Source organism: Prionailurus bengalensis, chromosome E4 (assembly GCF_016509475.1).
Source record: "Prionailurus bengalensis isolate Pbe53 chromosome E4, Fcat_Pben_1.1_paternal_pri, whole genome shotgun sequence".
Lineage (NCBI taxonomy): Eukaryota > Metazoa > Chordata > Mammalia > Carnivora > Felidae > Prionailurus > Prionailurus bengalensis.
Window position 1 is genome coordinate 41,501,976 of NC_057360.1, and position 15,504 is coordinate 41,517,479.

Here is a 15,504-nt window from a genome sequence, read left to right on the forward strand (position 1 = left end):
TGTGAATCTTGGGAATAACACCCGAGTGGAGGCCAGCAGGAAAAGCTCTCCAGCGAGGTCACCAGTGCCTTGAGAGCTGCCCACTGGAATGTGGGCACGCTGAAGGGCCTGCCTTTCCACCTGGCTCAGACCTATGCATGCCTTAGGCCACCCTTGCCTCTTGGCTTTCCCACCTTCCCAGTTTTGAACTGACAGTGTGCTTAGAGAGGTTCTGTAAGTCACCACACCCCGGGGACCGTGGGGAGCAAACCATAGATTTATTTTGCAAGTAACAGGTCCAGAAGGACCATAGGAAAAGGAACTCAAGGCTGAGAGCAGAAAGCTTGGATACAGAAAAGCCACAGGGAAGTCTCTAGGACTGTAGCCCCCAGGGAGAGCTGCAGAGGCAGACTGTGGAGTGACCCCAGCGCCTGGCCCGGTGGCTGGGGCTGCAGGGGCCCTGGGCACTCAACTCCAAGTGCAGCATTTGCAGGAGGAGCTGAACACCAGGCTCGCTGGGCAGCTTTGCTGGAATAGCCGCCCCCCTGCACAGCTATAGTAGCTGGACTGGTCCCCAGGGTTGGGGTAGAGCCCGTCAGCTTTGCCCCGGCAGAAGGTGTCTTGTTCGAGGCTTGGGCCACGCTCAGGTTCAGAAGGCTGCTGGTCTGGTGCGGGGACTTCAGGTCCTGGCGGGCCTAAAGGAAGACCTGGGGAGACAGCGAACATTCAGCCAAGCCTCCCCCAAGAGATCCCGAACCCACAGGCCAAGCACACGGGCAACCACCACAGGCAGGCCGTGGCTCAATACCTCACCGCTCCCCCCACCCAAAGGCAGAGCACAGCCAGGTGCCCCACAGCCCCACTTAGAGCTGCAGCGCAGCTCAACAGAAAACACGGGGGTGCCAGTGGCCATCCATCATCTGCAAAGACCAGCCACACACTGGCGAGGGCCTCCGGGGGTCTTGCGCTCCAGGTGAGCGCAGGCTTTCTCTTTGAAAAGGGAGGAGCAAAGCTGCAGCTCCCTGGCTGAGGGCCCCCAGAGGCAAGCCCTGGACAGGCGTTGCTGCGATCAGAAAGGGGAAGAACAGCCTGAAAAGACAATGGCTTCCAAAGTTTCCTTGGCCCCTGGGGGTGCATGAAATTTGGGAAATTGCAGGATTGGAATAAGGGTACTTCCCCAGAAGGAGCCAGGACCTGTAGTTCAGGGAGGGGGTGTTCCTACTCTACCCGCGAATTCCGCCTCTGGTCCCTGGCCCCGCACTCACTCAGCTCCAGCTGCAGTGTCTTGATGAGGGGATATGGGCCCTGGTTACAGAAGAAGCCAGCGAAGTCGTCCATGTCCAGTGCCCACACCATGGCGCCACCCAGTCCCTTCTGCTTCAGGTAGCTGGCCTGTGCACGAGGAGCAAGGCGCAGGTGGAGGAACCCGAGGGAACCCGGCCCGGCCCGTCCCAGAACCCGCTTCCTCATCTGGATAGGGCTCTTTTTCCAGCACCCCCAGGTCATGAGTGGTCAAGGCTTCTGGACACAGCCCTGGGCGGGAAGCCTAGGCGACTGAGTCCTGATCCCTCTGGAATCTGCCCCTCTCAACAGGAGCATGGCCTGGGTGAGGGTGAGGGTGGGGGTTTGGGGAGTGGATGCGCGTGTGAACTTCCCTAGGTTGCAAGCTTTGACAACTCCGTCTTTTCTGTGCTGAGCTGCTGTGTTTGGGGGCACGGCCTGCGGGTTGTGACGAGTCCAGTTCCCATAGGGATGACAAAGCTTCCCCAGAGATCTGAACGATTTCCTCTCTTTAAGTCTTTGTCCTCCCTGAGGGCCTTCTTTCCTCCACCAGATCCCTGAGGTTTCGCCAGTGAATGGCTGTGTGTTCCCGCAAGTGGGTTTCCCCGTCCCCTAAGCCTAACACGCCATGCAGGGAGTTGGAGAGTAGGGCTGGTCTGGAGCCCTTGCTGGCCCCAGTCTCCCATTCTGGCTACTTCCCCTCCAGCGGTGAGGGCCGACAGCTTGTTTTCGGAGTCCAGCCTGGCCTCTCCTCCCCACATGTCTTTGCTTCTCAGTTTCCTCGCCCTTCTGTTTTCAGACCTTCTCAAAGACCCTTCCACCGTGATCCCTTCTCCCATCTCCCTGCCGCCAGGATCACACTCCCTTCGCAATTCTCCCAGAGCGCTTTGTCTACACCTCTAGAGGGACCGGCCACTGTCTGCCCTGCATCGCAGCTGACGTGAGATGTCCGGATAGACAAACCAGAGCAGGTGCCTCTGCAGGAGTTCGTGATCTCATGGGGGAGAGAGGCATGGAAACACACAAATACACTTGTTTTGAGCCGCTGATACTGGGCAGGAGTGGGGAGTCATATAAGTAAATCAAAAGGTCTGTAATCTGAGCATGCACAAATGTTGTCATTGAGCTGAATAAAATGATATCTCTCACTGTATGTATCTCTCCTCTTCGTATGTCTGTAGAATTTGTATTTTATTAAATGCAAACATATATGTAATAAAATACAAATTCTTTCAAGAGTGGTACTTAACGTAGGGCAATTTTTTGTGATCATGCCTTTTCTTAATCAATAGTTGGTAAAAATACAAAATGCTATCACACGAAGACTTGTGAAATGTTTCAGAGGAGATTCCTCTTTGGAGAGGTTCTGGATGCCATCCTTCAATGTTATTGACCTGGACCCATCCAGGACCACCCCCCTCCCAGCAGGGCTGGGCCTCACCTTGGTTTTGAAGCTCTCCACATCATCAAAACCCACCCACTGGTTGCCCTTGAAGGCATAGGGCACCTTCTGGTCCATGATTCTGGGCTTAGTGGCCCCCTTCCAGGAGCAGACCTGTTAGGAGCAGAGGGCAGAGCTGGGGCAGAGGCAGGGGGCACCACAGACATCTGTGCCTCTTTGCCCAGAGGAGACTAGAGATTGGAAAATTCCTATCTGAGGAAGTCTGGAGAACGTAGGAGGTTCTAGATTGAGTGACCTAGAACCCTGGCTTCAATGAGGCACTGGGGTTTAAGGATAATCCAAGATGGCATAAAGGGGTTGGGCTTCACTTGGCCAGAATTTGCTGCTCTTGGCATTCTCACTCAGAAACTATGGGAGTAGGAACACCCCCCACCCCAGCCCATACTCGGGGCCCCGTGGGGTTTTCCCACCTCATAGTAAGCCAGCAGCCCTCCCTCTTTGGTGAAGGGGCTAGGGGTTCCAGGCCCCGTGGCTGGGGCCCCCACTCCAGTGTTTGATGGGGAGGCCAGGGTGAAGGATCGTCCATAGGCAGGCATGCCAAGGATCAGTTTGTTGGCAGGGGTCCCCTTCTGCACCCAGAGCTGCACGGCAAAGTCCTGGTGATGGAGAAGGAGGGGCAGGGTTAATGTACTTTGCCTTCGGCCTGGTTCTGGTCATCTAAGTCTGCGGGCTTCCGATGGGCTTTAGTGTTCCAACACCGTCCTGTCTTCTTTAGGTCTTGTCTTAGACCCTCGACCCCAGACAACCATTGGAGTCAGACAACCATTCACGGGGCAAATATTTATTGATGGCCCGCTGTGGCCAGGCTCTATGCTTGGGATACCTCAGTGAGCAAAGCGGCCGAGATCCCTTCCTCACTCAACAACTTAACCTTGCTGAGCCTCGGGCTTCCTGTGTGTAAAATGGAAGCGATAGAAATGGCAAGAACGAAAAGATGTGATGCACGTGGAAGGCCCAGCATAGTGCAGTGAAGGAAAGCTGCGATCATGCTCATGATGCCCATTATTGTTGTTCTAGGTCTCACCCAGAGTACAAGAGCAGGGAATGGGGTCCGTTTTACTTATCTCTGGATCCCTCGTGCCTCGAACAATGCTTGACACTTAGATGCTCAAATAGAAAGAACAAATGAGTACACGGCTGCCTCATTGGCCTCTGGACGGGACCGACCCCATCGTGTATTACTTCACGTAACACCCCCAGCCTATGGCATGAGGAGGTACCCAACATACGTACGTGAAATAAATGAATACTGAAGATTCTTCCCTTAAGCCAGGATTACAGGCTCGCTTCCCCCAGGAAGCCACTCTGTTCAAGTACAAGTCCTCCTGTTACTCTGCACCCTCTTAGCACTTAAGTCAGGAACATTTTTCACTACGTGTATTCGTATTTCTTTCTTTCTGCTGGTCTACGTGATTTATCTCTGATCAGATGGGAGCTTATTCAAAGGCAGAGGTCAAGGCCCCCTGCTCCGCTCTATGGCACCTTGTGTAAGTTCAGAAAAGTCCCCCTCTGGCCGGAGGCAGTCCCAGGCACACAGTATAGAGAATAGAAGTTCTCCTTGTAAGAAGAGAAAGGCCTCCCTCCCCCTGCGTGGATCCAGAGCATATAGCTGGGGGAACAGGGTGCTGGTGGGATTTCGGGGCCCTCACCTGTCAGCTGAATGTCTTTGGGTGTCGAGCCGCCGAGCTGGGCTGGCTTCCCCCAGGACCCATACAGTTTTCCTGATGGGGGTGGAGGGGTCTGGGCTCAGTGTGAATTATGGATTCCTGACTCAAGCACTCAGAGATGGCTCCCTTATTTGTGAAAGAGCCACAGAAGCCTAGATTGTTCTAGCCCAGCCAATACACCAAGATGTGGGCTCCCCAAAATTAAAAAGCACTTTAATTTAGGGCTGTTTTGGTTTGTTTTAAAAGAAGAAATAATATGGTTGTTCTTAACTTTCAAAGTGTTGAGTGGGCTTATAAAAGCCCTCCAGGCTGCTTGGCGAGGGCGAGTGGGGCAGGAAACCACCACTCACCCCAGTCTGAAACCCAACCTGCCCTTTCCACGTGCTGGGGTAGGGGGTGGAGGCGGCTCGTCACCGAAGGTGAATCAGTGACAAGGAGTGAATGGTTACCCATTGTTTTGAAGGAAATGGGGTAGAGGAGGTGAAGGAAGCAAGAGGTCATTTTTGCCGGACATTCAAGCTCAAAGACGGCTTCCCAAGTAGCCACTGCGTTATTCGATGTCATTCAGTTGGTTTGCTGTGTCGAACATCAGCCAGGAGGCTACAGAGAAGTAAGGCTTCCCCTCAGCACTGGCACAAGACAGGAAATAAACAAGCAAAGAAAGGAAAAGTCCGGGCTCCTCTGTGCCCTGCTTGGTTATCCTGCCTTTCTTTTCCACTAGGGCCTCGAGGCTCAAAAGAGGCCACCTGACAGGGCCTGCGGATGGGGGGATCCGCCTCACCTCTGCAGCCACTCACCACGTTGAGTTCGGCCGCTGCCCCGTTCTCTCCCTGCCTCTTGTAGAGGGGGCTGTTATGTCCTGTGGTCTTCTCATAAGAGCCATGGAAGTCGTAGGCCATAAGGCTGATGAAATCCAGGCTCCTGCAGGAGGCATGGAGAGAGGGGGGACGGGCTAGTGAGCAGTCCCTCCCTGCTCCTGCCTGCCCTCAGTGTGTGGCCTGGGAAGGGCCCTCGCGGTAAGAGGCAGCGCTCCTGCCTGGTCCCGGGAGAGGGGATTAGACAGCACTCCCTAGTTCCCCCCAACCCGCCAAGATTGAAGTCATCGTCATTCAGACTGGGGGGTTGGCAGCTCCTGTCTTTGGCATCCTCCCCACAGCACCCTCAGGACGGGAAATCTAGCTCAGTGTTGTTAAAACTTTTGTGCGCACGTGAATCACCCGGGAACGCCATCGAAGCGCGGGCTCTACTTTTAGGAGGCCCGGGGTAGGGCCGGAGATTCCGCATTTCTAACGCTCAACACCTTGGGGTGCAGAGAGCCAGACGACTTGTCCTCTTGGTTTCAGTCTCGCGCTCCCAGGGTGCTTGATGTTAAGACCGAGTTCCCAAGGAAAAGGGCAAGGATTCCAAAAGCGAGACTCCAGGACACTGGAGTAAGCAGACAGCGTGAGCAAATCCTTCCTGGATCTGCTGGTGGAGGGGTGGGGCTTTCCCCAGACGGTACCTTGCAGGTGACCATCTGCTCTACTCCTGAGGCGACTCAGCCCGACCTCGGTCTCTCCCACCTCAGAGAACACACGTTCCACGCCATCGGCCTGAGACTCACTGAGCAATTTTGTCCACCTCGTATCCAGCCTCTATGTTCTTTCTCCCGGCCGGGACGGCTGCGCTCAGAAGGAGGCGTTCCTTCCCTGACGTCTGGGCTTCCCGCTGGAAGGCAGCGGCCAGGTCCTGCAGAGGTGGCTCACAGTGAATACAAAGGCAGGGGCCAGGCTGGCCCCTGTGGGCCCCAGGCAGATGTTCACCCTCGGGAGTCTGAAAATTGACCGCAGGGCTCGTCTGGGCTCTGCACATACCCGAAGCAACAGACCTTGGGGACAGAACAGCACCGGCCTGTCCGGTGAGGCCACCAATCTGGGCCCCCACCCCCACCCCAGGCCAACTGGGTGACCCCCAACCATACCTGCACCAGGGCTGTGAAGCGCTGCTTGTCCGAAGGAGGGCTCCCCCGGCTCCCTGGGTACTCCCAGTCAAGGTCAAGGCCATCAAAATCATATTTGCGCAGAAACTTAACGGCTGAGTTGACGAAGGTCTGACGGTTGTTGGCCGTAGCCACCATATCTGTGAATCTGCGAGGTGACGAAGGGCAGTATGGGCCTGTTTTGCTGACAGGAGGCCACTCTCTCCCTCACAGGCAGACGAGAAACTACGCAGGATATTTGTGGCTGGCTGTTCAGGCCAGGAGGATGCTGGGAGGCCTGCTTCAGATGCTGCTGGGATATTTGCTGTTGACTTACCAGCCAGGCCTAAGGAAAGGGACCATCTAGAAGGGTGTCCGGCCCCCAGGGCACAGTGACTTGCCAGGAGCTCTGCCTCCCCAAACTCCCTCCACACGCCTACTGCCTTGTCCCTGCTCAGGGAATTGTAGTCCCCTGAATCAGAGCCAGCTGTCACCGGTCGAGGTTTAGAAAGGAGGGAACAGTTTCTAATATGAGCACAAAGGGAAATAGAAGGAGTTGAGTAACCTGGAAACCTGCTGCTTTCGTTCTCTGGTGGGTCAATGTGGTCATTTTCTTCAAACTCACACTTGTAAAATGCTTTGTGCCATCACTGTGACTAGTCTGGAGCCCCTTAAAATCCCAAGCTGCCCCAGGAACCCCCTCCCCACATCTCCTGATTCCCAAGATCCCTGTAAGTGTCTCGAGGTATTTATAGACGGATCCTACTTTAATTGGTTTTCTATTCATTTACTGATTTAATTAATAGCAGCACTTAAGTGGGGTCCATGTGCCTGGGAACCCCAGGCTAAGAATCCCCTCATTCCAATAAAAGATTGGGGAAGGTGGGTCATAAATTGTATCAGGTTTTCAAAAGGGCTCATGATCCAAAAAGTTTTAGAAAGAGTAGTTTAGAACTTTGGGAACCATATATTGTGGACTTTCTAGGAAAAGTCTAGTTTCATATGTCTCATTCCATCATCTCCCGAATTCCTCAAAAACGTCCTATTCCTCAAAAATGCCCACAGTTTGGCATCCGAGCTCGTTCTCGCAGACTGCCTTTGACACCCAGAAGTGGAACAAAAATTCTCAGACAAGACATCCTGTCTCAGAGCTCAGGAAATATCGTCACTGTATGTTGTCTGAGGTTAGTTGGGACTCTCCCTGTACCCATTTCATGGAGGAAGACACTGAGGCCTGGAAAGAGGCCAGGATCTCTCCTGTGCTCCCGGCAAGACCGGATGTGTAACAGTCAGAGCTCAGCCCCCTCCACAGCCCTCCCGATGAGGCCCCACGAGCCCAGGAGGAAGGTCAGCCCCCAGAGTCCAGGCCACCCTCCTGATCCCCCACCCTGACTATATTCCACCTGGCCTGATTCCCAGAACCCACTGGCCGGGTTCTCTCTTGCCAGTGAGTCAGGTCACCACCCAGTGGCTCTGCCATACAGGTGCCGTGGCCAACTCACTTCTGAGTGCCAAAGTTCCAGCCCCCGATGGAAAGCAGTGTCTTCAGCTTGGGATTCCTGGGAAAGATAAGACAAATGCCAGAATTTGCAGGTTTTAATGCCCAGCCAGTTCCCCAGGCTCACCTCATAGCCCAGGGGTTATGGGTGCCCTGATGGGCACTGATGGGGTGGGGGGGAAGGTGTAAGTCCCTATGCATAGATCCTGGGTGAGGGGAGCTCTAGATTGGGAAAGAAACAGCATGCTCTTGTCTTCAAGGGCCGCCTGTCTGGCCGGGGAGACATACACATGAAGAACTCAGGAAGAGAGATCAGGGCGTATCCGCAGAGCGGCTTTGTCAAGAGGGTGATAACACGGGAGCTGAAAAAACGCATAGATTGTAGGAGGAAGAAGGGCATACATTCCCAGCAGAGAAAACAGTTTCCCAAGCCAGATCCCACCTAGACCTAAATGGAAGGGCCTTTCAGGAGTCCCTATCTACCCCTACTCCTCCCATATAAGCACAGGAAAGCCCAGAGAGGTGATGTGACTTGCCCAAAGCCACACAGCAGGTCTGTAGCAGGATTGCAGTGCTGGGGAAGGTTTTTGGCTCTGGAAAGAGGTTCCTGCCTCCACCAACCCCCATCCCCGTCCAGTGCAACTCACATCTTCTTCAGGCCGTTGAACTCCTGGTAGAAAACCTCATCATCCCACTCTATGGAGCTGAGCTGGTGATTGGTCATGCCCGCAAAGGCATAGATGAGGTGGGTGCACAGATTGGGGTTCACATCCTTGGGCAAGAAGCGAGCAGCTCCCTGTCTGTACTGGGCCCAGTTGGTGAAATAGCAGACCAGCTTTGCAGCAGAGCCTGGCCATTTGGGGCCAAGAAAAGAAATGGTGGTCAGAAGGGTCTGCTGAGGACTGACCCCCTCTACCTAATGCCAGAGGGTGTTAAACATGACACCTGATCGGCTGACAGCAGAGAGGCAGGACTTTCAACATGTTGCTTGGAACACTTCAGAATGTTCATTAAAATGCAAATACAGGGGCACCTGGCTGGCTCAGTCGGTTAAGCGTCCGACTTGTCCGACTCAAAGGCAGCTTGTTTCTGGAGTCCTCAGAAAGTTTGGGGACTTTCGTTGGGTGGGTGGGTGAGGATGTCTGTTCCCAGGGGGTTGATCTAGCGGCAAGGGCCTCCACTGAGCACCTTGAGGTGCTATGTTAGGTTGACCAGATAACCAGAAAGCAAGAATGCTGGTTTTTACTCCTGTATCTGCCAGAAATGTACTTTGGGCCAATTGCCCCTTCAGCCCTGGCCCAGGGTCCCCATCTGAAAATGATTGTGTGGTCTCTGAGGGCTCTTCTAGAACTTGTCGTCTGTGAGGGTATGGTTTGCACAAGCCAACATTTTATGCCAAGGACTTGGCAGAATGGGGAGTTTGTACTGGAGCACATCTATGGCCAGTGTCTAAACTCTAGGACTTCTTTTTGTCCCAACAGGATCTCTCCACAGTCCTCTCCAGCCTCCATTTGGCCACTGAGAGGTCAGGGGAGGGGGAAGAAGGTGCAAAATGGCCACAGGAGGCTGTGTGGGAACCCAGCAGATGAAGGACTATCTGGGACCCCCCCTGGGCAGATCGGTGGCTCCCGAAGGGGAAGCTGGAGTTCTTGGGTCATCACTGGCTCTAGCCAGAGGCCACTTAGGAGTAGAACTTGCCAGAACTTGCCAGTGGGGGCTGAGAGTACAGCCTGTAGTGATACAGGAGGAGGGTTGGTGAACTCCCCAAAGCAAAGGGTTAACCCAGGGAACACATCGTAGGACCGTCTAGGAAGAAGCCCGGAGTCTCTTCTTATATCATATCCTGACGTATCATATCAAATATCCTGCGGTGCCCGGGTGCCTCATTCGATTGGGCCACTGACTTGATTTTGGCTCAGGTCATGATCTCATGGTTCGTGAGGTCGAGCCTCACATTTGGCTCTGTGCTGACAACAGAGAGCCCACTTGGGATTCTCTCTCTCTCTCTCTCTCTCTTTCTCTGCCCCTCCCCTGCTTGTGCTCTCTCTCTCTCTTTCTCTCTCAAATAAATTAAAAAAATAAAATGTTAAAAAAAACATTATGCATGGATTTTTGTACTATAGGGGCAATGAAGTACGGTGGTTAAGAACAGGGTCTCTGGAATTTTCATGCCTGGCTTGAAATCCCAACTCTGCTGCTCTGTAGCCAGGCAATTCAGCTTCCTCCTCCATACCATGACAATGACCATCATTCCTACCTCAAAGGACTGTTGTATGGACAGCGAGTTAGTATGTTAAATACTCTGAACAGTGCTAACAGATAGTAAACTCTATTCTAAGCGCTTTGCATATATTAACCCTTCATTCACATAAAACTCCGTTAATATATATATCATACCACGCCATGTGCCCAGAAGCAGCTTGGACTTAAACTTTTTGGGAACCTTCCACCTTTCTTCCCCATGTTTGTTATTTCTGTGGCCTCTGGCTGTTGCCTCCTGTGAGGCCAGGAGGGGAAATAGTTGTCTAATGTCACAGCCCAGCCTCAGGGTGAGGGTCCGAGGAGCCAACATTCTTGGGGCCACTGACACACAGGGAGCGGGGTGGGGTGGGAAGGGAACGCCAGCGTCCAAGTTGCTGAACGTCCCCCAGAGATCTCTCTCCCGTCTGATACAGGAAGAGCTCTCCTGGCTCCTCCAGGCCCTACATGCCATCAGTTCAACAGAAACGGGAGTATGAGTTACGGGGCTGGGACACGGAGCTGGGTAAGACCTAGGTTCCTCACCTCCAGCAGCTCACAGCCTGGTCGGGGAGACATCTATGCCAATAATTAGCAGCACTGACATACATACTGGAAAATGTGTTCAGAGATATGAGAGCACAGAGGTTGGAGCGAGTGACCTCAGGAAAGACCTGAGCGAGGCTGACATTGAAGCTGGCCCCGTGGACATGTGGTCCAGCTAGTGGATGAGGAGGCAAGAATCTTCCTGGAAGAAGGTGTGGGGCATGAGGACACCTGCAGAAGGCTGAGCTTTGGAGGAGTGGCCTCACCGGAAACATGGCAAGAACTCTTGGCATGGGGTTGGGGGCGGGGCTGGGGGAGTGGGTGGGGAGGGTGGCAGAGCCCAGGGAAGGGGCCGAGCTTCACGACTAGCCTCAAGAAAGGCACCCCTTATGGGGGCGCCTGGGTGGCTTAGTCGGTTAGGAGTCCAGCTTTTGATTTCGGCTCCGGTCACCATCTCATGGTTCGTGGGTTCGAGCCCCGCGTCAGGCTCTGCGCCCACAGCAAGGAGCCCGTGTGGGATTCTCCGTCTCTCTCTCTCTCTGCCTCTCTCTCTCTCTCTTTCAAAAATAAAATCGGGGGCGCCTGGGTGGCGCAGTCGGTTAAGCATCCGACTTCAGCCAGGTCACGATCTCGCGGTCTGTGAGTTCAAGCCCCGCATCAGGCTCTGGGCTGATGGCTCAGAGCCTGGAGCCTGTTTCCGATTCTGTGTCTCCCTCTCTCTCTGCCCCTCCCCCGTTCATGCTCTGTGTCTCTCTGTCCCAAAAATAAATAAACGTTGAAAAAAAAAATTAAAAAAAAAATAAATTAAATAAAATCAACATTTAAACGACAAAGGAAAGGCACCACTTACCCCATTGGATCATCAGTAGAACTATCAAACCTGTAACAGCACAGGAGAGAAGGCAGAGGTTACGAGGTTATTTGCATTTTTCCGGGCCCTGTATGCCTATTGAAACACAGTGGGTAGAGGTGGTCAAAGGGGGCTAGACCCAGGATGGCTTCCCGCAAATCAACCTTCTCTGTCCAAAAGGGACCCAGGAGGGCACTGTGTCCATCCCTTCACCCCCAGGCCAGACGGCAGGGGCCCCTCTCTGGCCTAGACTAGTCCTAGAGCTGATGGAAGTTTCCGTGAGTTGAGGTTGTCCCTCCCTAGAGCGCCAGTGGAGGACGGTGTGTATTGAGAAAGATCTAGGAAAACCACTAACTTGTGAGGTTTTCAGAGAGAAAGTTTCCCTTTTTGAACAGGCAGGAAACCTGGGGCTGTCCTGGGGCTGGAAAGAGCCAATTTGGAAGGGTTAGGCCAGCGATCCCATCTCTCAGGGAGGCCTCTGTGCCTCTGCTCACAGCCAGTATTTACCACATTCTGTGGCTTTCCCGCCACGCCTCCCAGGAGGTTAGCTGAGTTCCCAACATGCTTGGAGACCTAGGCTCGGCAGGACTCCTTTCAAAAGATTTATTTCACCTTTCTGATGACCTTGAATTTTCCCATTCACCTAATAAAGCCTTGCAAGGGCTTGCGAGGGCAAGAGAACTTGCAAGGGCACCCAAGGTCGTGGCCCCCAGGCTGCCCGCTTTCTTGCAAGACAACCAGCACGGGGCTGGGGAAGCTGCTGGCAGGGGGCATCTCTTGCATAAGGACCAAAAGCAGAAGCCTAAGAACGTGGGAAAGACAAAACCACCCACCGCAGTGGTGTTCACCGACTCTGGGCTTCCAGGACCCGGAGGGGGCGAGGGGGCACAGGAAAAGTCCATTTCAGCCTGTTGAGAAAAGCCTTTCCTTGCAACACAAAGGCTCTTGAATTGAAAGAGCCAAAGGGGGCCCACAGGAATAGAGGCAGAGGAAGGAACAGGATGGCTCTCTGAGGCTCTCCTGAATGCTTCGGTACCCTGGCAAACAGCGCCACGAGGCAGAAGCCACCTCCCTGCCTTACAGCCCCCAGGGCCCCGCCCACTGTCCCTGACGGCCTACTCACCTGCCCGGGCCACGGACCATGCCATGGCGCTGGCTCGGCACCAGACTCCAGCCTGTGCAACCGACTCTCTAGACCCTGCTCTCCTTTTATCAGGCTGCCCCGTTCCATCCTAGCCCGGAGTGGTGAAATCAGGGGTGGCAGAGGCGGGCGAGAGGGGTTGAGGTGGGGCGTGCAGGGCTAGGTCACACAGCGTGGGTTGGGCAAACCTGACACCATGGCCTTTAGCAATTCTTGGTTTTCTGGAACAATCGCGGTGGGTAAACCGGGCCCTTAACATGACCAAACCGGGAGGCAAAGAGAGGGAAGCAGGAAGTGTTTCTAAGCCTCCTGCTGGACAAGGAGGGTTCTGATTTCCTTGGTGTCAGTTGGTGAAGACCTATGAGTGATCTATAATTTACTGGGCTCTGGAGGAAGAGGGATGACTCACAAGTCAGGGGAGCTGGGCTCCAGACCAGCCTGCTCGCTTGTTTCTTCACCGCCCCCTCTGGAATCCACGTGCCCTCTCTGTAAGACGATGGGGTTGCAAATGTAATACATATTTCATAAAAGTCAAATTTCATCACTATCCACATGACGCATATGGACACAACGGACGTATTTTATATCCACTGATTGACAAAAGTACATAATGGTAAATAGCAAGGATGAGCTTAGTAGTAGTTTTAAATGCCTTTGGTTTTTTGCTTTTTTTTTTTTTTTTTTTTTTTTTTAACTAAGTTCCACGCCCAACCTGGGGCTTGAACACATGACCTGGAGATCAAGAGTCATACGCTCCACCAACTGAGTCAGACGGGTGCCCCTTAAATGCCCTGTTTCTTACAAGTCATAGGGAGCTGTATTAGTTTCCTACGGCTGCTGCAACATATTCCCACAAACTGGGGGGCTTAAAATGACAGAAATTCATTCTCTTTCAGTTCTGGAGGCCAGAAGTCTGAAATCAAGGTGTTGGCAAGGCCATCTGTCCTCTGAAGTTTCTAAGGAAGAAACTTTCCTTGTGCCTTCCAGCCTCCGAAGGCTCCTGGTATTCTTTGGCTCGTGGTGACATTAAGTCAATCTCTGTCTCATGGTCTTTCCCCTGTGTCTCAGTGTGTTTTCTGTTGCCTCTTAGTAAGACACTTGTTACTGGATTTAGGGCCCACCTTAATCCAGGATGATCTCATCTTGAGATTCTTACCTCAGTTACATCTGCAAAGACCCTTATGCCAAATAAGGTCACATTCTGAGATTCTGGTGGACATATCTTTGGGGGGCAGGGTGGGGAGGAGTACCATACAACCCACTCTGGGACCTAACCATGTTCACGTTACTTATTCTGTCTGCAAAGTCTGGTGTGTGCACAAACTCCAGGATCCCAGGCAAAACTTGGCAGCTTTTAGATGATCTGATCTTTGGTCCTTGACCTTAGCACGAGTGGCCTGGATGGCTGAGTGCGAACATTCTGGGGCAACAGGCTCTGGGGTCAGTTTGCCTGGATGTGAATCCCAGCTCTGCCATTTACTATCTGTGCAATGTCGAGCAAGTTCCTTAACTTCTCTGAGTTCCAGTTTCTTCATCTGTAAAATGAAATGCCCAGAGAATTGCTGTAAAGGCGCTACATGTTGGTAGTTATTACTGGTTCTGCCCAGTCTCTGTGTGTGTCAGAGATCTGAGGGTGGGACCCCCATGCCCAGTGCCCCCGGGCCCTATGTCCTTGCTTTCTCTGTGGTAGCCCTGGCCCCTTGTTTTGGTCATTTCTGTTCCCCTCATATGGGGGTCCTGCAAAGGAGTCTGCTCAGGGTCACCTGAGATCTACAGAGGTGCCTCAGCTCCGGGGATGTGAACGAGAAGGGGAGGGGGAATGTGGGAGTAAAGATTGCTTCACCAGAGAGGCCGGTTGCCTCCTTCACTTCTGCCACCCCCATACACATACACTTGTCAGCTTTGAGCTTTTCTGACTCAGCTTCCTGTCCCCAAGAGGACCCTGCACTGCAGGGGCCCAGGGTTCTGAGTTGCTCCAAATACTGACCTGTCCCGACTCATCTGGGGTCTCTAGGACACCCAATAGCCCAGCATTAACATCACTACCTTGATTAATGCAGCTGATTCTCCTCTCCTTCCCCCTCCCCTTCCTCCTCCTCCTCCTCCTCCTCCTCCTCCTTCTCTTTCTTTTTCTTTTCTTCTCCTCCTTCTCCTTTTGATTATTCTTATATTGTTTTCTTTTAATTTTTGTCCCAGACCATTTCTCCAAAGGAAAATAAGTGGAAACCTAACGTATGACATAAGATCCTCTAAGTTGCTCTGCTAAAAAATCTTGTGATGGTCAGGAGCTCTGACTTGTCTTTTCGATGCTAAAATCAACACCTCGTCAACATCAGCCCCCATGGGCACCCCTGTGGGGGAGAGATTTCAGTCGGGTACCTGGGCAAACGCACATATATGCCCTATTTCCTAAAAACCAACCATAAACACCATAAACTTTGAAATGCTAAAGGTGTTGCCATTAAAATAAGTAATTAAAAAAAAGCATGAAGGGTACCACCATGTTGCTCAGCATTGTCTTAAAAATTTTGGCTATTATACTAAGAAAAGGGGAAAAATACATATGTGTGTGTGTATATATATATATATATATATATATGATTATGATATAACTGCCAATAGTTGTAGGTATGTTTGGATATCTACAAAAGCCTTCAGTTTTCTAGACTGTAAAAAAAAAAAAATAGACCAGGAATAAAATAGAATTTGCTGGATTTAAGGTGAATATACAAAAATTAATAGCTTTTCTCTACGTTAGCAGAAACCAATTAGAAATAGAAACAGGGGCAAATGAATCCACAAGAGTGTCAAAAGCTATAAAATACTTAGGACTAAATTTAATCACAATAAATTAGATAGTAAAATCTACAAAACCTAGTGCAGGA

At 52.4% G+C, this 15,504-nt stretch overlaps 1 protein-coding gene across 4 annotated transcripts in view; it reads right to left on the reverse strand.

Moving 5' to 3' along the window:
* Nucleotides 1–237: 237 nt before the first annotated feature.
* Nucleotides 238–15,504, reverse strand: part of CHIT1 (chitinase 1) — a 34,462-nt gene continuing 19,195 nt past the window's right edge. For 2 of the 4 annotated variants that reach the window (XM_043568614.1, XM_043568618.1), the window contains exons 2-12: nucleotides 13,029–13,105; nucleotides 11,479–11,508; nucleotides 8,492–8,693; nucleotides 7,849–7,905; nucleotides 6,350–6,515; nucleotides 5,993–6,117; nucleotides 5,187–5,310; nucleotides 3,133–3,318; nucleotides 2,702–2,815; nucleotides 1,245–1,371; nucleotides 238–686 (exon numbers count right to left, since the gene is read on the reverse strand). In XM_043568614.1, coding sequence (XP_043424549.1) covers nucleotides 448–686; nucleotides 1,245–1,371; nucleotides 2,702–2,815; nucleotides 3,133–3,318; nucleotides 5,187–5,310; nucleotides 5,993–6,117; nucleotides 6,350–6,515; nucleotides 7,849–7,905; nucleotides 8,492–8,693; nucleotides 11,479–11,508; nucleotides 13,029–13,105 — 1,447 coding nt within the window. In that variant the 3' untranslated portion in view covers nucleotides 238–447. Of the gene's footprint in view, nucleotides 687–1,244; nucleotides 1,372–2,701; nucleotides 2,816–3,132; nucleotides 3,319–5,186; nucleotides 5,311–5,992; nucleotides 6,118–6,349; nucleotides 6,516–7,848; nucleotides 7,906–8,491; nucleotides 8,694–11,478; nucleotides 11,509–12,601; nucleotides 12,907–12,999; nucleotides 13,106–15,504 lie in introns of those variants that run through there. The other 2 variants (XM_043568617.1, XM_043568615.1) reach the window with 2 other exon arrangements.